This window comes from Lichenostomus cassidix, chromosome Z (genome assembly GCF_008360975.1).
Source record: "Lichenostomus cassidix isolate B80296 chromosome Z, HeHo_3.0, whole genome shotgun sequence".
Classification (NCBI taxonomy): Eukaryota; Metazoa; Chordata; class Aves; order Passeriformes; family Meliphagidae; genus Lichenostomus; species Lichenostomus cassidix.
Window position 1 is genome coordinate 46,829,053 of NC_139511.1, and position 26,416 is coordinate 46,855,468.

The following is a 26,416-nucleotide window of genomic DNA, read 5'->3' on the forward strand; positions in this document are numbered from 1 at the left end:
GAAAACTTACACTGTCAATTGAGGTGTCACATTGCAATTGAAAAGATTTTACTGTCCACTTGAAAACATAAGAATAATCATGCAAGGGCTTCAGTGAAACAAAGATCTGTGAGCCTCAGCACATAAACACTGGGTTTCTGTAAAGAAAAAATCTTTGGGTCCATGCATTCAGGTTTTTTTTACAAGCAGAACCCTAGAAACAGCAGTGCTCAGATTTAAATTGGATTTTGAGAGGGCTCTTTTTCCTGTGGCAGACAGTCAGAAATCCTGCTGACTGTCCAATTTACAAGTAACAGATGATGTCATTTTGATAAAGCTCTCTTCTAAGTTCACATACCCAAGTGTTCAGACAAATTCAGACTTTCTGCTTTCTGCTAAACATCCAAAAAGGTCATGATCCCAAAAACTGAAGGGAAATAGAAAGACATGAAATGAAAGTACAATACTTATCAACTCTGCATTTTAACACCAAGCTACATGAGTATCTGTGTGTATATTCCATTGTGTTCAGGAAAATATAATATATATTCTTGGTTCCTATAGGTATGAAACAATAAGGTTGAAAATCACATCAAGAGAAAAAGTGTTGAGAATTGTAGTATAGTGTCCATTTATTTTAAAACGTTATTATATTGCTAGAACATTATTTCAAAATAAAAACCATAATACATTCATTCAAAACTAGGCTGTTAAGCATATATATTTAAAGTCTAATTTTCATATGCATAGTGAAAGAAATTTATATTTTACAAGTAGATATTTTAATAGACTTTATGAAAAATGCATTTAAAAATAACTGCCAAAATCTGTCTCTTTAAATATACAAAATATCCTTGCTGTGCTGAAGATACCTCTCTTAAAAGCCAAAAATATCTAAGTCAATAGCTGAGTCCCCATCAAATCCTACTGAAAACAGTAGTGACATAAAAATGTAAAAGCACTGTACAAAGTAAATACAGCCTTTGTTTGTCTCAGTACTGTTCATATCTGGTTTTATTTTAAAAATGTTTTATAAAAACTCCTATTATTGTACTGGACGTCCTTTCCTGTGTGCAGCAGAAAGTGAGCCACTGACATAATCTCTCTTTATTAAAATGTCTGCTCCTCAGAATTGTGAATCTCCTCTTAGAATTCAAAGGGAATTTTACCACTTATTTCGATGAGAGCAGGACCGAAACTTTTCTTCAGTATATCATTTCATAATCTCTCTTGGTTTCCCCCCTAATTTTATAATGCAAAACATTACAAATTCTTAAATACATTAACTGAAGAAATCAGAACTCAAGTACTTCAGATTACAAGGCTGGTGAATGGATTAGTTCACTGTAAAACAGAGTGTTTAGTTAAACCAAACCCAATTGCAAATAATGCTGCATGCTTTTCAATCAAGAACTCCCTCTTTTCTCTTGCTTCTTTTATAGTCCCTTCTGGCATTTCTTCTGGAATGTGCTCTTTAAGAAGGTGCGGTATCCTGGATCATCCACATATTCATTCTTGAAGCGGGAACTCAATACTCTCTGCCTTTTCTTCTCTCCCAGGATAATATCTGCTCCAGAAAATGTGTCTTCAAATCTCATGTCAGAAGCTGTAGACTAAAACCAGACATTAATTACACAATTTTTATCTTTCCATATTTTGCATGTACCATTCAGTATTTAATTCTCTATGCCTGTAGTGTTCCTTAGAAACATGTAACTAACACCAGTTGTTGGTCTGGATTTTATCCAGGGATCACACAATCACACTACTTTTAGGTGAGTAAACAGTGACATGGAAGTGATGCAGCTGTTGGGCAGGTTTGATTCTAGCAGTATCAACTGGCATTCGCCACCTTCTGTTATTCAGGGAAGTTTTTAATGCAAGGTAGTACATCATGGATGCCTGAAAAGAAAGCTGGGCACTGCCTAATTTGCACAGGATCAGGTGCTGAGCCTGTCTTGAGGACTAACTTACGTATTTCTAGAATTTAAGGCACTGCTAGAAAATCATGCAAAGATCTGAGCAATGGCTGTGGTGTGTTTTATTCAGCTGACTAAATTTAATGGTTTTTAACCTATAGCTGACTTCCCAATGAAGTTAATGATGTAAAATAAATAAATAAATAAATAAATATTGATTGATAAAAAATCAATTTTAAAAACAATAGCATAAATCCCATTATTATTCTTATGCTGAGAATGCAACAGTTTGCATTCCGTAGGGCATGCAGTTAATTAGAGATGCTTCTTCCATATAGCCTCTAAAACAAAAAAAATGGCAATGGTAGACTTTCCAAGTGTAATGAAAAGCCCCATTAAATACAAGCAGATTGGTTTTTAACATTTTAATATCTATCTTAACCCGAGACAGTAAGGACACTAAAAGATTTGTGCATTTACCCCAAATTCACTGACAAAAAGGATTCTTAACCAAGAGTATTTCATCATTGCCCTTTGCATTAGAAAGAACTGTCACAAGACAAGTAAAAGCAATCTTCTCCTCCAAAAACTGCATGGAAGAAACTTCCCTTTTCAACCTCGAACTGTTACACTCTGCGAGCTTCAACACTTTCCCATGTGGCATACATATATAAAAATGGCTAGCTGGTGGATGTTGTTTGAAACAGCAGGAAACTTTTAAAAAAGTATCAAAGATTTGATTTCAAACCAAAATCTAATGCAATGCTAGTATGTCCTGCCCGGGACATGAATGAGTTCTGATCAGTAACATTGTTTCTTACAAGAAGTTAATTGCCCATTTATTAAATTCAAGGCTTTTAAAATCACAAAGCTCTGAGAAGCTGGAAAGTTTTTTAAAAACTATACATGTTATAAGAATACTGAAAGAATAGAATGTCTTGTCAAGTTAAATGTTTACTAATTTGATCATTCATTATCTGACAGATGATCAAACACAATGTCCCTTTCAGCAGAAAAGAATTATGTCTGACAACAGCATTTGCCAGTACTGAAAGAACAATTAACCCTCTCACTAGCAAATGGACATCTCCTAATTGGGCTGATTTAGCCACTCCTATTACTATAGGCTTCACAAAACATAACTCAGTTTTTAAACTGAAAATCCAGAATAAAGCCAAGTTTAGTGTTACCGGCATTTTGAGCATATATATATACTATGAAGTTAGCATCAGCAAATACTCACTAAACGTGCTTTTACTCTCTTAGGAAGCTCTTCATCCAGTGTATAAATTTCTTCTCTCTTCATTACTATTTGAGAACCATCTTCAAACTCCACCTAATCGGAAAAAAAAAATGTATGTAAAAACAAAATAATAATTAACTCTTGAAGGAAGTTCCTGGAAATGTTTGCAGATAAAAATATGTATGTAAGCAAAGTAAACTTACATCCCAACATTTTGCTATCTATTTTAGCAAAAAATTAGGTTGAAACATAAAACATGTTATTTCTTAGGAATTACAACACATACTTACATTGAAAATAATATCTAAGCAAAGAGACTTCAAAATCAGCACTGACACATATACAATGAAGTAAAATTTGTTACATTAGGAATGCTGGACATTAACAAGACAGGCAACATTATTTTGCAGGAGTGACATATTAAAACGTCCTTGTGTCATTTTTATTTGTCTCTAATTTTTTTACTTGCTTCTAATAAATAAAAAAATAATTTTAACATTCTGTTTTTCAAGGTTGAAAAAGACCATGTCAAAAGAAAGTGTGAGTGACAACTAAGGAAATACCAGTTAACAGAATTTTATTGAATCTGATGGAATTTCTTTTAAATGCTCTGTTCAGAAGATGAAAAGCTTTATCATGCTTAGGTTTAGATTTAATCCAGTATGAACCCCGTTAGCAGAAAATGAGAAAGGAAATGTAACTAGGTGTGAGGAATGTTAAAATGCTGAGGCTTTGAAGCATTTAAGCTTTTCAGTAGCTGCTGATTTTTTCCTCTATTTTAATACTTCATCTAGCGTTGTGAATTTCAGCTATTATCTGTGACTGCAGTTTCAGCTCCCACAGAAACTATACTTTAAAGTTTGGTATAAAATTAGAAGTCCTATTCTAAATCCTTATGTGACTTAATGAGACTATATGAATAACAGCACACTTGACTAGAAGAATAAGCACAAACATAGGAGAAAACTGACTTATCAGAAGTATTATTACAGATAAAACTGAAAAATCATGCATTTCAACTTGTAAATTGACTGGGTTTGTAGGTTCAAATTAAAAGCTTGCCATGGCTGAGTATGTCAGATTAATACGTGAACAGCCGAAAAATCCAATACTGTATATCCATTCTCGAAAGCCAGGATACAGACTATGATCTATTAACTTCTTTAAAAACAATTTTTTCACTGCAAGTAACAGGGTGCACAAATCCGGAATGCATTTAAAATGCACAGAGCACACAGATGAGTAACAAAGTCACAGGAGTCCTCCTTGCCCCTCTCTGCTCCTGTCACTAACCCCATAAGCCTACTCTAGCAGTATGCTAGAGGAAATTAAAGGTCAATTTGCCTTAAGCTTGTTTAATTAAATGACAGCAATCCAGGATGCAGGAACAGTCTTTCTGCTATTCCTGCTCCTTCCTGCACTATACATTTGGTAATGTTTTTGCATAACACAGTTGGTAATAATTTTTTTTGCATCATGGTAAAAGAACTGGGTAGGAAATTAACTCTGCCACTCCATGTGATAAGATCTCTTAAACAGTCAATGCATTTGTTTCTACTCATAATGTGCAGTAGGATGCGAGTGCTTCATGCCAGAGAATCTGTCATGCTTGCAGTATGAAATATATTGCACATTTACAGTGAAGAGTAACTGGAAGTTCTTCAGCTATAATCCAGCATATCACACTGGAAACAATCTACCTACACTTCATAGCAAATACAACAAGAGCTTCTCTAAGGCTTCCAGTCGTATCATGATTCATGCAAAATGCAAACCCACCACCTCTAATAGCTCCCATTCAATTTGGGTTGCAGATCCTACATATCAAAGCATTAATTTTATCAAGTAAGTTATTTTATTTGGACTTCTGCTGCCATACTGTGTCTGCATGATATGTTACTATCATCATGAGATTTTTTCTACAAGAACATCATAAATTAAAGGGAAAACTGAAACTGTTAGAAAGCAATTAATGGAGTGAATGGATAATTTAATGAACTCTAACCTAATTGTGAACCTCAGTATCAGAAATCACTAAAAAATCAAATGTAGATCACATTACCAATTTCACTTGAACACCTGCTTCATTTGGCAGGTATAGTTCTGCTTAGGGATTGTGTAAGATACTGGCTGACAAATGTCAAACTGTATGACACAAATTTGGGTGCACTGTGTCACAGCTCCTGCATGCTCAAGTACTACCACATTTGGTAGCTCATGAACAGGACAAAAATTCACAGATTTTCCCAACTAGAACAGATTTGTCTTATGAGATCTAAGAAATCACATGGGAGACTGGGTAAGAGAACGTCAAAGGTACAGCACAGATCACACAAGAAGAAAATAGGTCTTTGTGTCTCTGTGGGTCCTAGGAGCTTTCAGAAACCATTTAGTTAGACCAGAGGAAGAACTACTAATATGTCTTGAACCCTTCATGTCATAAACTTTTTGTAATCTGTGGCTACATGGCAGCCTCCTCTCTCACCCAGCAGACTGAAACACTTGTTTGTCTCTACTGTTCTGCATATTGCAATCTGGACTCCCTCTAATCTTTAAACTTTGTCATTTCCCCCCATAATAGGGGTTGTTAAAAGCAAGTTACAGTAATTTACGTTCGTTATAATGAGGAATCTTGCTGAACCTCCACATGCTTATCCATTTTCCTTAAACAAAACTGGTTTCATCATGTTGTTCAAGAGGTCTAAAATAAGACCAAGTTGTTTGTTTTGACTATGTCAAATACGTTCAAATATGAAAGATAACAACATTCATCTAATTTACCTCACAGTATTCCTCAGAAGACCAGCTGTTCAACAGTTTCAATGATTTGAAGATTACTAGCTCTATAGAAAAATAATCTTCATACTTTATAAAGAACTTTCCACCTTCACAACATAATACAGCTGCTAAATATAATGGAAGAGGTAAGATTTAGAAACTTAACTCAAAGCTTTAGGCATCTAAGGACTTGAATTTGATTGCAAGTCATTGGCAAAGTGAGAAGGTCAATGCAGCAAGTCATTTAGCTTCCCTGTGCCTTAATTTATCTACAGATATAACAGTAAATTTGCCATTTTGGTACAGTAATGTGAGGCCCTCTGATGAAAAGAGTTACATAAGTGAAAATGATTACATATATATAAATGAAATGTATCTAGATTCCCATTCTTTAAGAAGTGCCATTATTATTGTGATTGTTTTATTGCAGTTTCTACCATTCACTTGGGTACTCAAAGCTGCTGACTGATTTTTCTCAAAGGCAAGCCCATAAAAAAACAATTATTGTTACTCTGAAATCAGAAGTCAGCTTTTTAGCCTTGCCTTCAGTGTTCAGCTCCCTTTTGCCTTTGCTGAGGATGAAATGCTCCTTAGATTGATTAATTCAAAAATGTCTCAGACAAATGAAAATTATGTTGTTCTTCTTACTGTCCTCCCTTCCAACCCCTTAAGAAATGCCTCAAGTTCATTGTAGGCACATAGCAATACTTAATGTTATGTCATTAATTGTATAATTAGCTGACATCAAATAAAAGTAAATAACCTGAAGAAAATAACAAATGTTATCTTTCAATCTTAATGTTCCAGCTGTTCACCTGAGCTCTTAGTAAGCAAGTAATTTTCTTGATTTTGCAAGAACAAGTGAAACCTCACTCCCAAAAAGAGTACAGCACCTGCTACTGGGTTAGAAAGTTTTATGTATTAGTTGGAAGTGCGTTAACAGTTACAATAAGCGTCCACACTTCAGCCTTCCACATCTTTGAAGGTCTGGCTGGCCATGCCAATGCTAGAGCCAAATGAGCAATTTACAATAAAGACATCTGAAAAGCAAGTATATGGTAATCAATACAGATACTCACTTGATACATCTGAGCTGTATTTGTTCCCAGATACTTTGCACCATACAGTTTTCCATCAGGCCATTTCACTTGGACAACCTCTCCCTCTGCAGGTGGACCCAGCCTGAGGCAGTCTCTGCTCTATTTACAAAGAAGGATGGATTCTCAAATCAGTGAGTGAGCCACTGCACAGAAATTAAGACGCTTTTACAACTTGGTAATTGCAAAAGATTTATTGCCATGCATGTTTCAAGTTTTATAATCCTGCTAACGGGCTAATGCTAATGTTAGCCTTTATGAAAATGAAATACTGACCAAAGAAATACTCTTAACAGCTTGCTGCTGCATTGGCAAGGCAAAGTATGCATAAATCAGATGGCTATCAGCAACTGTGATACAGTTCGACCAAAATTAATTTCTAACACACATCGAAAATAAGGACCACTAAAGTGTAACTGCATATGTGCAACATTTTCTCTTTTACATATCCAAATAATTAATGTTTCGTTAACCACAGCACATTTTGCTAGATGCTATCTTTGCTGACTAAAACACACATGGATCAAATCATATATGGTGAGAATGCCAATGAGTTCTTGGCTTAGCTGATGGAGAAACACTGAAAGAATCCAAATGCATACAAAGAAAAATTGGGGGGAAATTTTTTTTCCGAAAGTTGTGAAGCATTGTTGTTCCAATGTTTTGGCCAACTTTCGTGCCTGATTTATTGAGCATTTCAGAGAATCAGTAGCTGCAACACGTCCTTGTAATGGCTTCTTTTGTCCCATATGGCTCAGTATGACATAAAATACTCATCTTCACAGCATACCAACCACACACCCATAACAGCAGCTGCTCACATGAGGAAATATGACAAAGGACCAGAAAATGATGTGTCACATCTGGGCTCACAAAATCTGGTCAAATACTCATCCCAACAAAGGCATCTCTGCTTCATAGTGACTATATCACAAGACTTGTCATGCAAATTAGTGGTGATTTAGTGGTATTCTCATAGGTGTGAGAGGATTTCCTCTGTGACCACATTACCTGAGCTCACTGGTATGTGGTCTAGACTGGGAGGAGAAGAGAGAAGGACTCAGGTATAAGGACTCAGTGACAAGGTCCTGCAGGACCTGGCACTATCTCAGGTTGCCACAATACTATTACCATCTTCTTAGATTTACACAGAAAAACTTAGAAAAATATTTGTATTTTGAGTTGAACAATTTACTTCCAACAAAGGCCAATGATCATCATGACAAACAACTTAAAATGTGGGAGCAAAAATGCACTACAGCAATCATCACTTGGACGTTATCTTGATATAACATCATTCTAGCCAAATCCAAACTTTATAAACTGATTTTAATCACATGTATCTTAATCCATGAATTAGATCTAACACAGGATAAAAGAAATTAAAAGCCGGGTTTTCACAGAAACACACTTTCCTGCATGACAATACTGTCTCTGTCACTCCCTCAGGTGCTGTACAAAGGGGAAAGCTTTAAAATATGCCCTCTGTGTTTGCCTGGAAAGGTTGCTGTGACAAACCCAGAAAGATATATCCTATCAACATCACTATATATTCGGAGTAGGTGGAATTACTGTATTACCCTTCCCAATATTTTCAGGAGAGGCAGTGGGAAAGGGGAAAGGATGGCTGCTGTAGTGGAATAATTATTACTTCAGAGGGGACAGGGATTACTAAATACTATCATAGCTCTGACTATAAATTAAATTAGACTGTATTTTCAGTGCTCTCTCTTCAGTGATGACTGTCAAAATGGTTATTGCCATTATGATACTTCTGCTATCTATTTATTGCAAAAGTGTAAAAAGAAGTCTTGGCTAAGTATCTGGAAACAAGCTTTTAAAATGCATCATGGAATAGAGCAACTTTCCTGAAAACAAACAATCTAACAACAATGTCAAGCCTAACAATTATTTTCCAAGAACAAAAGCCCAGCATGAATTGCTCCCTCTGCAACTTGCACAAGAAAAAAAATCTCACAGACTCTCTAGGATAGCTAATGGAATTGCTCATATGGAAAATTAGAGTCCTCATGCAAATAACTAGAGAAATAACAACCTCATTCTTCATGTATCATCACAATGTCTTAGTCTATGAAACAGTATTTGGGAAATTGGTACTACTTTTTGTTAATTTCTACCAGAGCTCCTATCTTTTATTTTTACAGGATCATAATTGTTTGAGATTCTATTTGTACTACACAAATAATTAATAGAATTTTTTTCTTGGAAATTATTAGACTCATTCCTTAGACTGACAAAATTGCAAAAATGCAACCTCACTTTTTTCAGTCATATAACCAAAAGTCAGACAGCAGAGTAATGCAATCTTTCAACATTCCCATATATCAGCTGTAAATAACATATAGTGTGGGCTCAATCTACATTCAGCTTATAAACCATGTACATTTCCAATACATTTACATAATGCATTTCTTTCATTACAGAAATGGTCAAAATCATGCCCATCTGTACTGAAAATCCAATTCTTTAACATATCCAGTCACATTCCTGCTGTTGCACAGCTCAGAGCTCCAACTCCAACTATGACTATCTATCTCTAAAGATGAATACTTCAAGGCCTCCCTGGGCCATTAATCCAGCATTCAACAACCCTCACAGTGAAAAAGTTTTTTCTAAGTGAAGGAAAGTTCCGTGTTGAGAAGCATTCTGTATTTCAGTTGGTAGCTGTTGTCTTTCATCCTGGCACTCTGTATCACCAAGAAGTGTGTGGCTTCGTCCTCTTTATTTCCCCCATCACATGTTTATACATTTGGATAAGATCCTTCTGAGTCTGCTTTTCTCCAAGCTGAACAGTTCCAGCTCTGTCAGCTCCCTCATATGACACATGCTCCATCACCTTCATATCCCTTTAACATATTTGCTCCTCTATGTGCACATCCTTCTTGTACAGGTAAGACCATAACTAGACTGCGTTACTGCAGATATGGTCTGTTAGGTTTACAGCCATTCAAAAAGACACTTCAAGAGCAAAACCTGCAAATAATAATAACAATTATTCTGAAAGTTTTCTTGTTTATTAAAGGTAGTACTTTCTTAATTTAGAAGCATATTTTTTTTAAAATCATTATATGCACTAAACTAAAATAGTAAGCAATCTATTTGCAACAGATGTTGGGAATGTATGTTGAAATACTGGGTTGTCTTCTATGCTGTCACTAAGGAATTCACATGTACAGCACTGCAGATAAAGAAGACATTTTATCTTTTTTTTTTTCTGATATTCCATGGTTTTTAGCAGAGAGGTTGATTTAGTTAATTAAGGCTAGACAGAGAGTTTGCAAGTAACAAATCCAATTGCAGTGGCACGTGATGGTTGACACAGACTAGGAGCAACTGTGGAGCCACACTAAGAAAATAAAAGGAAGACTGCACCTGAAGCATGCATTGGACTCTAGGAACTTGAAATGTTGTAATATTCCCGTAATTTGAATACAGCCACTGACACTTGAAAATATCTTCAAATATGTTCAAATGCTGCCCTAAACCAAGGCTGAAAAGTATACATATTCTGGCCTAAAGTGAACTTATGAAACATTGAGACTATTCTCCCAAGCTGTCAAAAACTGATGTACCTTGGATACCTACAATTTTATCTTGATAATGTATTCTCTGACAATTAGGTTATTAAATTAGCTATCTCAAACTCAGTAATTATTATTAAAATTGTAAGAATATAAGAGCCTTTGACTTCTTTTAGATTTGATCCAAAGCAGCCACACTGAAAATAAGTATCTATCCCTGAACTTCTAATGGGCTTGGGGGAGCAATGCTCCTTCTACTGCAAAAGCACAGGTTTGTGTCCACTTGATAAAACTGTATAGGTACAAGTCTGGGGAGCCTGGTGATACGCTGCCTAGAGTCCTGAGGGAACTGGCTGGTGCTTTTCTCAAGCCACTCTCTATCATACTTGAAAGTTCAGAGCAGTCAAAGTTCCTACCTGTAAAAGGAATCATGACTCTTATTGTTAAAATGAGGAGAAAGTAGAGACAGGAGAATACAGACCTTTGAGCCTCACCTCTGTGCTCCAGATCATGGAGCAGATTGTCATGGAAGAAATGTTAAAGCACACCACGACAAGGAGGTGATCCAAGACAGCATGCATGGCTTCACTAAGGGCAAATCATCAGGCTGACTGATCTAGTGGCCTTCTATGATCATGTCCTGGTTCTGGCCAGGACTGGGGTAATTTTTGCAGTAGATGGGAGGGGACATGGGTAGGGCTTGGAGGTTTTTCTGTATCATCTCATGTCACTGCTGGACACAGGGGAAGTGACTCTCTTCTGGGGAGAAAGGGCTCCTTGCTGTCAGTGTGCTGGAGAGAGCTGTCTGGTACTGTGTATTGTTGGGGAGGACATTGGTCATTGTATCTCAATAACTTGTTTGGAAATAGGAAAATGTGGTGCATATGGCATCTTTTGGAGGCGGTATAAACCCAACAAAGCAGACAAATTTTTAAAACTGCTGCAGAACACAATATTCTAATAGAAAACCACCAATACTCGTCTATCCAAATCAGTGGTCAACTCCATCAGATCACCTGGCTTTTGTTAATGATTTGGAAGAGGTGATCCTTCCCTGACTCAGGAGAGGGTAGATGAGTTGTCATGATGAAGATCCCAAACTTGATCCTGCAACTGATAACCTAGAGTAGTGTGCTTGCTTTAAAAGCTGCTTTTGCCTCCCCCTCATGCTTTTGCATAAGCATTCTGTAGAACTTCTATCAGGATGAAAAAAAATCGATACTCATTTTGATCAGATCAGAGTGGGAGATTAGTAAACTCAGTTCTCGCATCTGTGCTTTTACAGTGGGCTTATTAGGGGAGAGAAGGATAAAACATTGAAAAAAAGGTAAAAGACATTCACAATCCGTAAGTAGCAAGTCTGAACACCTTTCTCTAAAGCTAATGAATATTCCTGAGACATTTCCCTGAACACAGCCCTAAAAATTCATATATATAAAAAACTCCAATACCACAAAGATTGAGATTTCTTTTTCTATGTATGAAAAGATACGGCCAACAACTTGTAAAGGCATTGAAATAAATTTAATAAGTAAATATACAGTATTGAATGCGAATATTCTCTTCAAGTGGTTCGCTCATAATGATTACTTATATTCACCCCTAACTCATCTGAATAACCATAATGTTCCTCTTATATCACTGTTTACAAACCTGAGATTTATACTCATCAACTAGCATAATTTAAAGTAAATTTTTAGACAGGCAGAATAGCCCCCTCTTTTTCTGAACCATTTCATTCTTTTGGAACTAGTTAAATAATTTTCACATCTACCATACCAGTAACATTCTTCCACCCATTTCCTATGAGGTTGAGTTTACAAAATGCATAACATGGAGCAGTCAACTGTCATCAAGCATTAATAAGATAGCAAACACATCAGGCTGTCACCTCTTTCTTCAGGAGTGTCTTAACTGAGCAATCCCAATCTCATGGACAAACTCAGTAGCTACCATTTTATTTTCCTCAACACTAAAAGAACTGTTTATCTGTCTAACTGGCAGACATGCAGCACTGAGCTTTGTTATTTTTCAAATTGCTCTGGTTTAGACTGTATTAAAAATAAATTATTTTTGTTAGTTTAAATTGTATTCAAATTACAGTATTTTCCTCAATGTCACTTAGCAAACATTTCTGTATCTCCTTGACACTCCTGGCTTTCACTTCCTCACTTGGTTTGTTTCCAAAACAGGGTACAAAATGCCTCATAGTTTATTTAAATTCTTGTCAAATACCACTGATGGTATAATTGACATAAACAACACAGGTTGAAAGTGGTTAAGTGTGGTTATTGAAACAGGTTCTGGGAGCTAATGCATATTTCTAATCCTGCTTTTTGCAGTATGGTACAGTAAATGTAGCAACAGAAAAAATATGCAGAAATTTAGTACATTATTTCACTTAATGGTAATGGAAGCAAATAAAAATACACAGAACCTGACTGGAATTATTTTTCCTGGGATGCTATGAGTTTAAAGATGGTTTAAATGTTGGCTCAAAAGTAGTATTTGTAACAATTACTTTAGCTGAAAGTATTTCTCATCTTTCAAAGTCACTTTGTATTTCTGTACCGTATGACACCAAAACCCTCTAGGAAGGCATATTCCAATCACTCAACAGCAGTCTTCCAGAAATACTGTAAAAGAATCCATTTCATTGTACTGCTGCAGCTGTCTGTACTAGAAAGTTGTTCCAAACTGTCGTATGTTCTTGTCCATGCACTTAGACAAGATGGAATGGCAAAAAGCAGAGGTAAGCAGAAGCTTGGCTTCAGCCCCAGAGTATGCCTGGTGAAACAGATCCTTTCAGTATTGTTCCATCCCTGTTGCAGAGGGGTCATGGCACAATATTTTAATCCTTCTCCTGGCAGACTGAAAGCTCATAATCTAGCCCTGAGGTTACAAAGATCAAAGAGAAGCAGATACTGAAACGACTGACTAGAGAGAACTCAGAATCTGTAACTGCAGTAAACTTGGCCTTCCTATCTTCTGTACCTACATGTAATTTTTACTCTAAACCATACTGTGTTTGTACATGAATTTATATATACTGTTAAAATCAATAACAGAAACAGAAACTGTTCATTTTCTGTAATCCCTTGCATTGCCTAAATATCTAAGAATAGTTCAGACTATTCTTATTAGTATTAGTCTATCTTACCACAATTCCCATGGAGCAAGAGTCATAATATTGACTCATTTCAACTTTTATCCTAGAAATGTTGGGAAAAAACATTTATTTCTGAAAAATAACTTAAAATTAATGCATGGTCTTCAAAACTGAAAACTCCAAAACAACCCCTCTTCTCTTATATATGAGAAACCAAAATTAATTTTACAGCAAACTGAATTCATAGTACATTCATTTCAACTTAAAGCAAATGAGTATTCTTGTGTTAATCACAAAATTAACAGTACCTTCTCACAACACAGACAAAACACACTAAATACATCTGATTTTCACCAATAAGACTTCAACTGGGTTTCTAGTTCCTGGGCTTAAACATGAAGAAGTAGGAAAAAATCCAGGCCTGGTTATTTTGGCTTTGCACAGCAATGGTCCTAATGGCTATTCCAGTTCAACTGCAGGAACTGCTTCAAAGTTTTCCTCTTAAATTAGGACCTGAGTTAAATTCATTACCCTACCTCATTGCTGCTAGGGTACTCATCATGAGACAGCATTCCCTGTACCGACAGAAACCAGCTGAAGATAGTTTGACAAGAAGGAGTGCAGAAGCAAGCACAGGGTGGCCACAATGTCAGGAAGTGGCGTCTCCAAGGCCATTCTGCAAAAGAACTTAATGCAAATTGTCTTCTCTGCCTACATTCCTTCAGCTGATACTAATTTTCAACATGAGTGCTAGAGATTAAGCTTCCACCATCCTGCTCACCAGTGATTGTTTCATAAGGAGCATGACTGACATGATTACAACCAATGCCTCCCATTTAGAAAAGCTGGCCATACAGACAAATACCACACTGCAACTGCAGACACTAAATATATCTACCAACACCACTAAAGTGCAAGTGGAGAAACAAATTGTGGAAACTCTCTGAAACAACCACTGATCTCAACAGATTGTCAAACTGCGGTTTTCTTTCAGAAGCTGACAGTATACACTAGTTGATGAAAATTTTTAGAAACACAAAATTAGGTTTCATATGTTCCAAGACAATTTGAATGAAAAGGAGTGGTAGCTAATTTGACACAGTCAGAATTTTATCTAAACAGAACAGCAGTTTACACAGTACATTAGCATTTGAAAGAGAAGGCCTGATTTCCAGGAGTGCAATTCCGGGTTTGAATTGGTATAAATTCAGTGAAATCACCAGATTAGAACAGTTACTGTAATTCAACAAATTTAGCCTTGAATCAGTGAATGTGAGTATAAAAATACTTTCAATTTATGTATAATATGTTGTCTTTAAAATACTACTGAATGTTCTCCTACAAAGTGAATATATGCTTTTACAAAAGAAAACTGAATACAAATTGGACATTCTCAAATAAATCTAATAATTTCTTACTTTCTATCCAGCTTATAAAGTTACTGTTTTAACCATAGCATTGCCTTTCAGCAAAGTATTAATAGCACAAATTCATGCATAATGCTAATTGACAGACACAGAATCGCCCAGAAGACAATTCAAACCCACATTGCAGAATGCAATTTAGGATGTCGAGAGTGGTACTGGGCATCACAATGAGGTACATATAGAAAGAACTCCAAGGGGTACAATATACTGTTACAGCACAAAACTGAGTGTCAGCAGTAGGAAGCTGAAGTTGCCAAGGACATGAGGATGTCTGGTTTGCTATGAGGAACAAGCCTTCAGTAGTGCAACAGAAAATCCTAGCTTATGCTTACATTAAAGTCAGATGAGACTGAATGCTACACTACTGCCTTGTATCCTGCCCACCTGTATACGGGCTCCCAGTAAATCAATTACAGTCAGAAGGGTAAAAAGACCAGCTCATCTGCTGCTCCTGCCCCTTCCTCAGGATGCAACACATACATGAAGGAAAATGCAAGTCTTCCAATAATTCCTCTGCTGTCCCCTGATAAGTCTGGAAATAATATGCTTCTGCACAACGACAGTGTAAATTAACAGATTAAAAAAATCCTACAATTCCTGGATTACCTCAGAAAAGAGGTGGGAGGTGAAATAACGCTCCTATCCCAATCCCAGCAGTCCCATCTCATCTCAATAGTACCTGTGCAATTCCAAGCTCATCACAGTTGTACTCATTGTGGTCCTGGACAAGGACATACACTCCCTTTGCAAACACAAGAAACACTGTGATATATTTCTGTCTCTCACCTGCTTCACTGCAAAGTCACCCATCTTATCATGAACTGCAAAGTAATGAAATATCTTCCATTTTGTTTCTCCTGCTGAGCTGTGAGGCATTACTTCAACTCATCTAACATCATTATTGATAAGGATCCATAAAGCATTCCATCATAAAGTGAAAAGGCTATTCTACAAGGAAATGGTATGGACATAATTCTTATATATGAGGCTTTAATTTGCCTATAACCTGTGCTATATTCTTTTTATTTATGCTTATCTACTAAGTTGCCTTTCTTTCTGTTGTAATAGGAAACAAAAAAGCAAGACCCACAGGAAAATTATTCCTGTTCTGCATAATGGAGTAAGGTGAAAGTAACACACTTAAATCAATGCAATTATAATACTGTACAACAAGTTTTAGATTAAAAATAGACTATTGCATCTGTTAATGCTTTGTAGCTTCAAGAGTTAAACAGTGGGATAAAACTCTCCATTCCTCAGCCTTAGAACTCTGTATTTGCTTTTGAAACAGCTTGATTTTAACTTATTAAGACCACAGTTTTAAAAACAGGAATTAATTTGTGTTAGTATTCAGAAGCTGCAGACAATTATTCCCATGTAAAAATCATAGCATTCTTTGTATAAGCACTTGCAAATCTAGTGCTAAAGTTCACAACTACAAATATGTTTTAAAATAAGTTTTGCCTGTTCATACAAACTCAAAGTAGATTCTTCAAAACATATACAAATATTTAACATATTGGAATATTTCACAGAAAAAGAATGCAAAATCCTACACAGTTTCCATAAATCTATCAAACTAGGAACAGAAACCTAAGTCTTTTCCGAGACATGTCATGCAGATCTCAAATTTGTTTTCCAAAATTTTTCAGAATTGCTCGTCAATGATCACATCATACAACTTGCTGAGTAGTAAGTTCAATTACACAGCAATTTTGTATTACTGTAAAAAACAATTGTACCAGTCCAACATGAACTGCACATTATTCAATTTATAGATTCAATGTTACACTTAAGAAAATTTTTAGAAAGTTGCTAAACCTATTATAATTAACTATGTCTCTTTTCCCACATCACACAAACAATTCTCTTTTTGAATAAGTTTATACCAAATACAGGAGCCTCTTGCTGCCTTTGGAAATGCATTACTTTCCTGTTTCACATTATCAGAAATTGCTGCTGATGGTGATACTGGAGTTCAACCAAAATCTGTAGATTGCCCAGAAAGTGTGCAAATTCAACTGTTCTAAAAGTCTTACCAATTTTTACAGATTTACATGCCATTATAATAGAACTTGAACAATAAGCTATTATTGTATGCCAGCAGTGTAGTGGATCATTCACAGATACAAAGAGGCAGGTAAGCACTACTATTTAAAACTTTGATTTGAACAGGCAGACAAGCAGAAAAGAGTTGTCAGACAACATGAAGAGTGAAAGGTATACAGAAGAGAAATTACTAGGAAAAAATGCTGGAAACTAGTCAGGAGTTTAATAATTTATAATGCCAGACAAGGTTGATAGAGGAACAGCAATGTAAGTCTTCTTTGTCGGACAGAGTTGCAAAAGAACACAGCATCCCTTGGGAATTACTAGGGCTAGAATCAAAACTTCTATTCTTTTTGATAGAGGACACTAAATGGGCTCTCAAAACTTAAGTGCTAGCCCAGTATTTCCAAATGTCTGTTCTTCAAGCAGTATGGTTTTTCAAAAGCAGTAGTAAATGTGTTAACATAAGAGATCCTGAGAAGCTGACTGAGTGTCGCATCTGCAGGCACACACTTCCTGTACCACTGAAAAGTCAGTTGTCACAGACAAAGTCATGAGAGAGAAGTTCCTGAAAACAAGTAGGATTTTTTTCTTGAAACTACATCCTGAGCACTGACACTCACAGCTCTCAAAAGTGAGCTACCTTTTTCAACCTGCACATGTAAAAAGTACACCAAGATAATGGCACATAACGGTTTTCTGCTAATATTCCCTTTAGCTGGCCTGGAGGAAATAATTTTTGAAGAACTGTCCAGCTAAATCCCATTTGTTCTGCATCTCAAAGCAGCATGAAGTAAATCTGTCCTCTCATTTGTCTAATAATACCATTCTTGGGACAATCTGTATTCAGCCTGACTCCTTCACCTGTAATTTACCCCAATTAGTTCACCTTATCTCAGGTAATTACTAAGATTATAAATGCCTATGCAGTTTCGAACCCCTGCCAGATGTCTAGGCCAGGAAGGATCACTCAAAATCTCAGTAAGTCCATGATCATCAAAACAGACAGGATAACTGGCAGCTTTATACACACAGCGTATAGAGTATATGGGTATACAGTATATGGGTATACAATAGACTGTGGATCATGAGATGTCAAAACCTTTATTTCATGATTTTGTAGAACATGAAGTGAGCATGTGTTGCCTGGGACAGTAGACGATTGCAAAGAAGTCCCTCACTGAAAAAAGTTGTGGATGCTATAAGGCTAGGTGCACACTTTAAGAATTGCAGACTTTGTGATAATTTCAGTGAAGTACTTTTGTTGTCAGAGCTCTCAATAGCCCTGTTCCTCCCTCTCCTGACAGGGGAAAATTCAAAGTATTGATAGATACAGAAAGAAAAGAGTTTAATCTCCTCATTTTCTCTTCACACTGAGGGCTTTCTTGGGTCCACTATGGAAAAAAGTACTTTCAATAAGTGTAAAAAAAATTCTGTTAAGGATTCAGGTATCACTGTTGATATATTAAAAAATACACTGCTTGGTGGTGTTTTTTTCATGCTTGAATTTTTCTCAAGATAAGGTGGAATCCACTAAAAATGTCTGGCAGTCAATAAAGAAAAATCAAGGAAAATCTTGCATGGCACAACATGACTCATGCAAAAATGAATTGAAATTATCTTTGAATAGAGGGCTCTAGCTGGACCTCAGGAAAAAAAGGAGAGTTTACCACCTTTGGAAGAAGAGCCAGCCAGCTCAGGAGGACTACAAGGATATTGTGAGGTTATGCAGGGAGAAAATTGGAAGGGCCAAAGCCCAGCAAGAATTTAATCTGTCTGCTGCCATAAAAGAAAATGAAAAACATTTCTATAAACACATTCACAAAAAAGGAGGGCTAAAAAGAGTCTCCATCCTTTATTGGATCCTGTGGGGAAACATAGTGACAAAGAATGAGGAAAGGGCTGAGGTACTTACTGCCTTCTTTGCCTCAGCCTTTAATAGCAAGACCAGTTGCTCTACGAGAACCAGTCCCCTGAGCTGGAAGACAGTGATGGGGAGCAGAATGAAGCTCCCATAATCCAAGAGGAAATGGTCAGCAACCTGCTACACCACTTACACACTCACAAGTCTATGGAACTGGGTGGGATCTACCCAGGGGCACTGACGGAGCTGGTAAACGAGCTTGCTGAGCCAAACTGTAGTACTTACCAGCACTTCAGGCTAAATGGGGAGGGCCCAGTTGAATGAAGGTTGACAAATGCTACACCCATCTTCAAGCTGGGTCAGAAGGTGAACTCACTGAACTACAGGCCTGTCAGCCTGAGTGCCAGGGAAAGTGGCATTTTCCCTCAGTGCCAGGGAAACTCCTGGGGCAGATGAGCCTGAGTGTCATCACACAGCATGTGCAGGACAACAAGACAATTGAGGCCCAGACAGCAGGGGTTTGTAGGAGACAGGTGCTGCTTGACCAACAGGATCTCCTTCTGTGACAGGGTGACACACTTACTGGATGAGGGAAAATATGTTGTTTACCTGGACTTTGGTAAAGCCTTTGATGGCATTTTACACAACATCCCCCTGGTTTCCATGGCTTGAACAGAGCCACAGGTCACTGGGTAAAAATCCATCTGGAAGGCTGGGCCCAGAGAGTGGTGGATGGAGTAACATCCAGCTGGCAGCTGGTTATCAGTGGTATTCCCCAGGGCTCAGTACTGGGGCCAGTTCTGTTTAGTACCTTTACTGATGACCTGGACAACAGGATCAAATGAACTCTTGGTCCTTTTGCCAAGAGGATACCAAGTTGGGTGGGAATGTTTATCTGCTGGAGAGTACGAAAGTTCTGCAGAGGGATCTGGATAGGCTGGATTGATGGGTCAAGGCCAGTGGTGTGAACTTCAACAAAGCTAAGTGCTGGGTCACAACAACCTCAGGCAGCATTCCAGGTTTGTAGAAAGCCAATGGCATCCTGGCCTGGATCAGCAACAGTGTGGCCAGCAGGAGCAGGGCAGGGATTGTCCCCCTGTACTCAGCACTAGTGAGGTCACACCTTGAATCCTGTGTTCAGTTCTGGGTCCCTCACTCCAAGAAGGAGATGGAGGTGCTGGAGCATACCCAGAGAAGGTAAGGAAGCTGGGAAGGCTCTGGAGCATAAGTCCTGTGAGGAGCAGCTGAGGGAGTTGGGGTTGTTTAACCTGGAGAAAAGGAAGCTCAGGGGGACCTTATCACTCTCTACAACTGCCTGAAAGGAGGTTGTAGCCAGGTGGGGGTCAGCCTCTTGCACTAGGCAGCAAGTGATAGGATGTGAAAAAATGGCCTCAGGTTGCCCTAGAAGAGGTTTAGATTGGAAATGAGGAAAAATTTCATCAAAAGGCTTATCAAGCACTGGGACGAGCTGCCCAGGGAAGAGGTGGTTGCAGTTAAAAAACATGCCGATGTGGTGCTTATGGATATGGTTTAGTGGTGGCCTCAGCAGTGTTAGGTTAATGGCTAGACTCAATAATTTAAAAATATTTTCTTACCTATATGATTCTGCGAAAAATAATTTCTCATTCCTGCTTTTGGCAGCTGGATGTCCTAATCTGAACTAATATATAATTTTTAAAGAGGAAACTTTCTGGATTTTATCAGAACCTCAGAAAATTACCATAACTCCTGAATATAGGATCAGTTGTCCTTCCAAACATACTTCATCAACATTTAAGGTACTCTTGCTTTTAAGGAATAATTACAGCAGCGTTCCATAAGATACCATGTTAATACAATGTTATTAGATTTATAGATTTTTAATAAGTACAGTTCATATTTTTGGTTGTGGTCATGAATACCCACAGACCAATGTTACCTTCTCAATGGATAACACTAACATTTATATACTTATTACAAAACTAAAACATAGTGTGGTCATGTCATGGTAGCAATTACACTCATTTTTTTAACTTAGTTTTCTTGATAACCACAAGGTGAAACTATGATATCAAAGAATTCTCTGTAAACTGATCACTGAAGAACCAGGGCACCTAATGGAGAAAGTGCCTGGAAGGATGTTTACCACTTCAGGTGTGTGCTCAGCTCTCCTGTAATCAGACCTCTTGACAGACTCAAAGCATGCTTCACTCAAAGCATGCAGACACAAAGCCTTGGCCCATTGATCCAGCCTGTCCAGATCCCTCTGTAGAGCCTTCCTACCCTCCAGAAGATAAACATTCCCACCCAACTTGGTATCCTCTTGGCAAAATGACCAAGAGTTCATTTGATCCTGTTGTCCAGGTCATCAGTGAAGGTACTAAACAGAACTGGCCCCAGTACTGAGCCCTGGGGAGTACCACTGATAACCAGCTGCCAGCTGGATGTTACTCCAGAAAAATTGTTTTCTTCCTGGCAATCAATATAATATGGTGGTATCTATCTCCCCCCAATATGTATACAGCAAAGCCTTCCTGCTCTGCTGTGATTTTGATAAGGTAATGTGGGAACAACTTCATCCTATCTTACACATATATGTATATAAGGCATAGTGACAGCCACAATATATACAGAAACAAATAAATCTTCTAGCTATATAACCCAGAATATTCATTTCTACCAAAATGCTAAGATATGCCAGTGCAGATATGTCCATCATGTATCAACAGAAAAAAAAAAAAAAAAGAAAAAGGAATTGTGGGACACCCTCACTAAATTATCAGGCTTTGCAAAGAACTGAAAAATTTTCTGATATATAATCTGTGAACCAACGCCTACCAGGCAGACCAGTACTGTTCATGGTGCTGAGCTAGGGGCTGTTTGACAAGTTACGGAGCATTAATACTTCAAGAAATAGCAAGTGACACACATACATGCTCCCTGCTGGTAGCAGCTACTCAGGACTGAAGTACTTGCATGCCCTAGTTGTGTGCATGCATCGTTAAACTAACTGCTTAAGCTGTCATTTCATGTCCTTTAAGATATCACGTATTATCCCCCTTACTGTAGTCTTCCCCTAAATTACAAGAGAAATTTGTCCTCCTGTTGCTTCCAGGAAGATATTGTACCCATATACTTCTTTACACTTCTTACACCTTCTTGGTTGAAGGGAAATGGATTGGTTAGCGTATCAAACAGCTAACTCATAGGTTTAAACCTGGTAATTGCGGAGCGATTAGTCTAAGAAATCGGGTATAACACCAAAGCAATAAATAACATTGAAATTAAAAATCTAAATATGTATCGAGAGCTAACACACTTAAAAACTCCCCACCTAATATATTTTGTAAACGCTAACACAAATCAAGAGAATACAAATGGGAATAATGTATACCCTGATTTGGTTCTTACTGAATGCAAAGTTTCACAAAATTTCGAGACTGAACTTTCCGTGCTCCCTATTTTCCTCCTTAAAAATAAATCACTTTGTCTGAACACTGGAATTCTGATCTATTGTGAGCTGAGCTGAAATTATGTAGTGAATTCAGCACATACTGGAAGAGCAAAAAGCTCCTGCTATCTTTGTGAGCTAGTTGAAAAGTGAAAACAGATTAGAAAAATAAGTTCTTCAATAGGCAGCAACATTGCTTTCACACCAGATTTGGTGAATAAGTCCCCCCAGCGGCACTAACACCTGATACGCACATTGCATGGATTAGTAAGTTTTAGTCTGAGAAGAAGAAAAAACTTTTTTTTTTCAGTTCCAGTAACTGCTGCAGGTATATTATCTAATGAAAACACAACAAGATTTCTCTAAGGAATGTGAAATTCTTTTGGTGCTTCCATCAAACAATTATATGTTGTTCATCCACTATCTGAGAAGCACTGAGGCATATCCAGACCTGATTACATTTATTCTTAGCTCTCAATCAGACTCCCCCACTAGGACAACAAGCAAATCCTTGTCTTTGCCTTGCCAGATCCTTGATGCAGGCATTCACAAAAGAGGGGTTTCTAATAACATACAGCCCCATTTACTTAATATCTTGATCATCCTAAATAAGAATGTCTTTGATCATTAATGGAGCCTTTTGGAGTGTTTTGCATTAAAGGATAAATTTTCAAAGACATGTAAGGGAGATTTGCTGACTGACTTCTATTCAGACCAGTGGGAGGTAAACAGCTCAATCCCCATACACTGATCTGAAATGTATCCTTTCAAATACCATATTTTCAAAAAGCACTAGACCTTTCAATAACTAAGATGCTTCTAAGAACACCAATAACATTTCCACTGACATATCTGTCAGTTAATGCTACTTTCAAGAAAATATTAGGCCTCCAGAAAGCAGAAGAGCTCAGAGACTTCCACAGGAGAAAAATACCTAGCACTCCTAGGAGTTGTATCCCTTCAGATGCAAAGCCAATATTCTCTGGCACCACTGTGTAAGCCAGGCTCTTCCCCTCTACATACAGAACAGGGCAAAGTGGAAAGTGGTCTTGCAACAAGCAGCACTTTTGCATACCAGAGGTCCCTGGGGGCTCTGACTTTTAGAGATTACTAGTAAGAGGCACACCAAAAAGTACTGGCTTAGCACAATATAGACGCAGAGGATCATGAAGGTAAACAAGGATTAGAGTCACATCATGAGAAAGATGTTCAAAGGGCACTCAGTGAACACCGCAAAGCGTAACATCCAATGTATTAATTGCAAAGGCGGAGGGAAACAGAATCTTTCTCCAATTGCAAATTTTGTGCCAAGTGCACAATGTGGTCCCTAACAGTTATGAGAAACATGGCAGTTTACATAAGTGCATAAGGGAAATCAAAATCTCAGTTACTTTTTGAAAATGTAATAAACTACACTACATATAGATAAACTACTATCTTCTCCCTGATGATTTTTATCATTAATAATGTAATCTCACAAACTAAATATCAGGAAGTCTAAACAAGCTGTTAGAACAGATTCTTGAGAGCTATTCTTCACATTACAGAAGTTTTCTATTCTGCAAGGAATTTTTACAAGTTATCTCTAAGTGAGAGAAAGGGATATATGGAATTCCCTCTCTCATATCCTTTATTAAATAAATATTTCTTATTTAATTAAAAGATTTTCTAAGATTACTCTTGATTCATTTGGTAAAATGGCAAAGACTAATTAGAACAACCAAGGCTTGGAAGCCCATTAGAAAATAATCATTCTCAGCAGTTAAAGTAACAAACATGAGCTGAATATTAAGATATTACTTCCTCAAGGTCAAAAGAAGTAGTTCAAGAGGTTCCAACTCTAATTTACAAAAGAAAAACAATCAAATTCAGCAAAAAAAATCCCCATCCCAAAACCAAAAACCAAGGAAACAAATGGTAATAGGTATCTGAGAAAGTACTTACTACAATGTCTTCAGGAAAAGTATCCAGACTGAAAGAGCCATCATCAAACATGACTTCATAGAAAAGCTGAGATGTCATTCCTATGACTCTGCAACTATAGTATCGTGTATTTCTGTGTTTTGTGATGACTGTCTGCCCAACTGTAATGGCCTTCTCACATGTTTTGGCTCTCTTGAAAAAAAGGAAGAATTTAAAAGAAAAAGTAAATTTAAATACCAGCTTATGTAAAAAAATTATCAGTGTAAAAACAGGGTTGATCATAGCATACCACTCAATATAAAAACTTCCAAACCAAATTAATTTCATTCAATCATGATAATGTAAACTTTTTTACATACAAAATGTCTCCGTCTTATGAGAAAATAAATGACATCGAAGGATATGAAATCACAGCATATTTTTGCACCTGATGCCTTAAAACTATTCTGCATTAGATCAATAATACCCATTAAAAAATATGTTATTTTTATTTGGAGTATAACTTTTAGAATTTTCCCAAAGACATAAGGTGTGTTGAAGCAAGAGTATGGTCTTGGGTTTTTTTAAATGATGGGATTTTGAAGTACTGAATTTCTGTATGATTCTATGAAATAGAATGAAATTTTGCTCAGTGAGATGCAATAACTAAATGCATACACAGCTCTTTCCAGAGCTGTCTACAGCAGTATATCTGAGGAACTTCTTTAACCATATTGTGCAAAACTTTTGCTTTAAAACTTTAAACAGCATTGATCAGTCTTCATCAGTTATTTGCATTGTATATCAATAACCATATTTTTCTTTTCACTTTTCACTTGTAATTATCCAGAGCTAATTATATCAAGCAGAAGACTATCATGGTTGTTAAACTATGCAAAAATTCTACATCAATAATTCTTGTTGGATTCTATAAATACAAAAAGAATGGAACCTTGTAGGAAGGCAATCATTCAGAAACTCACAGTATGCAGACAACTACTCCACCTCAGTTCCCAACTATTGTACCCCCATGGGCCTTCCACTTTAAAAGTAACCTTCTTCACCAGAAAATATAAAAACAATATGTTCTCATCCTAATAAAACAGAAGGCACTGCTTTCTTTGGAACTTGACTATTCAAAATCACACAAAGGTCCAGTTTTTTATGCAAGAGTGAGCTATTTGTGAGTTTGGCTAAACCTGAACAGTTGAACTTTTTAACTTACGTAAGATGCATGTGCACTGGAATATCGACAGATGAAATACTTCTTATTAGAAATGTTTATATAAAGTACATAAGAATATTTTTATACACTATATACACTAAAGTAATCATCAAATTTCCTAAGATTGCTTTTGAAACCTTCAAAAGCAGTGAATTCTTCAGTCAATACAATAGTCAATATAAAATTGTCTTATGAAAATCTGGAAAATCCTACAACTGTAGGAAATTTATCACTAATAGTGAAGAGAATAAAAATCAGCATCTGTTCTTTTAGTTAGATGTCAAGTATTAGCAGTAATGTGAGTGCTTTGGGGAACAGGGAAAACCCACCCTAAACTTGAAGACTTCTGTTTCTGTGCTGAATTCTTGTCACTATGGGGTTTCTTTCTTGAACCTATTTATGAGATTTATAATTTTTAAACCTCTCTGCTCCTGCAAACTAAGGACATACCAAGTACAAATATTCTGTGCCATTTTTATAGGCAGTGCACTAAATCTCTGTGTGTCAGAGGTCTGCCAGTCACAGACATTTGGAGGATTTAGTTGAGGTCATCTCAGATAGTAAAACCCAATGATGTTCCTAAAGCATTTCCCAGATTACCTAGAAATAATGTTCTGAGCATACTCACAAATTATTTAACCATTACATGTATAATAGAATTATTTCTTCCTAATTTTAACTGTCTACAGATAGACTGAGTATAAAAATTAACTACATAAATAGCAATTGACTGGTATTATTATAGGAGTGATTAAATGCCCATGAGGGTGTTTTATTCAATCTTGAAACATATGTAAACATACATGTTAATTGGTCTTTCAATTTTTTATCTTATTCCATTAAGCTTTTGGC

The 26,416-nt window shown here is 36.8% G+C and overlaps 1 protein-coding gene across 5 annotated transcripts in view; it reads right to left on the minus strand.

The window, feature by feature from the left end:
• Positions 1–586: 586 nt before the first annotated feature.
• Positions 587–26,416, minus strand: part of KDM4C (lysine demethylase 4C) — a 249,253-nt gene continuing 223,423 nt past the window's right edge. For all 5 annotated transcript variants that reach the window (XM_085043366.1, XM_085043368.1, XM_085043367.1 and 2 more), the window contains 4 exons: positions 24,382–24,552; positions 6,999–7,118; positions 3,142–3,234; positions 587–1,592 (listed from right to left, as the gene is read on the minus strand). In XM_085043366.1, the coding sequence (XP_084899492.1) occupies positions 1,416–1,592; positions 3,142–3,234; positions 6,999–7,118; positions 24,382–24,552 (561 nt within the window). In that variant the 3' untranslated portion in view covers positions 587–1,415. The remainder of the gene's footprint in view (positions 1,593–3,141; positions 3,235–6,998; positions 7,119–24,381; positions 24,553–26,416) is intronic.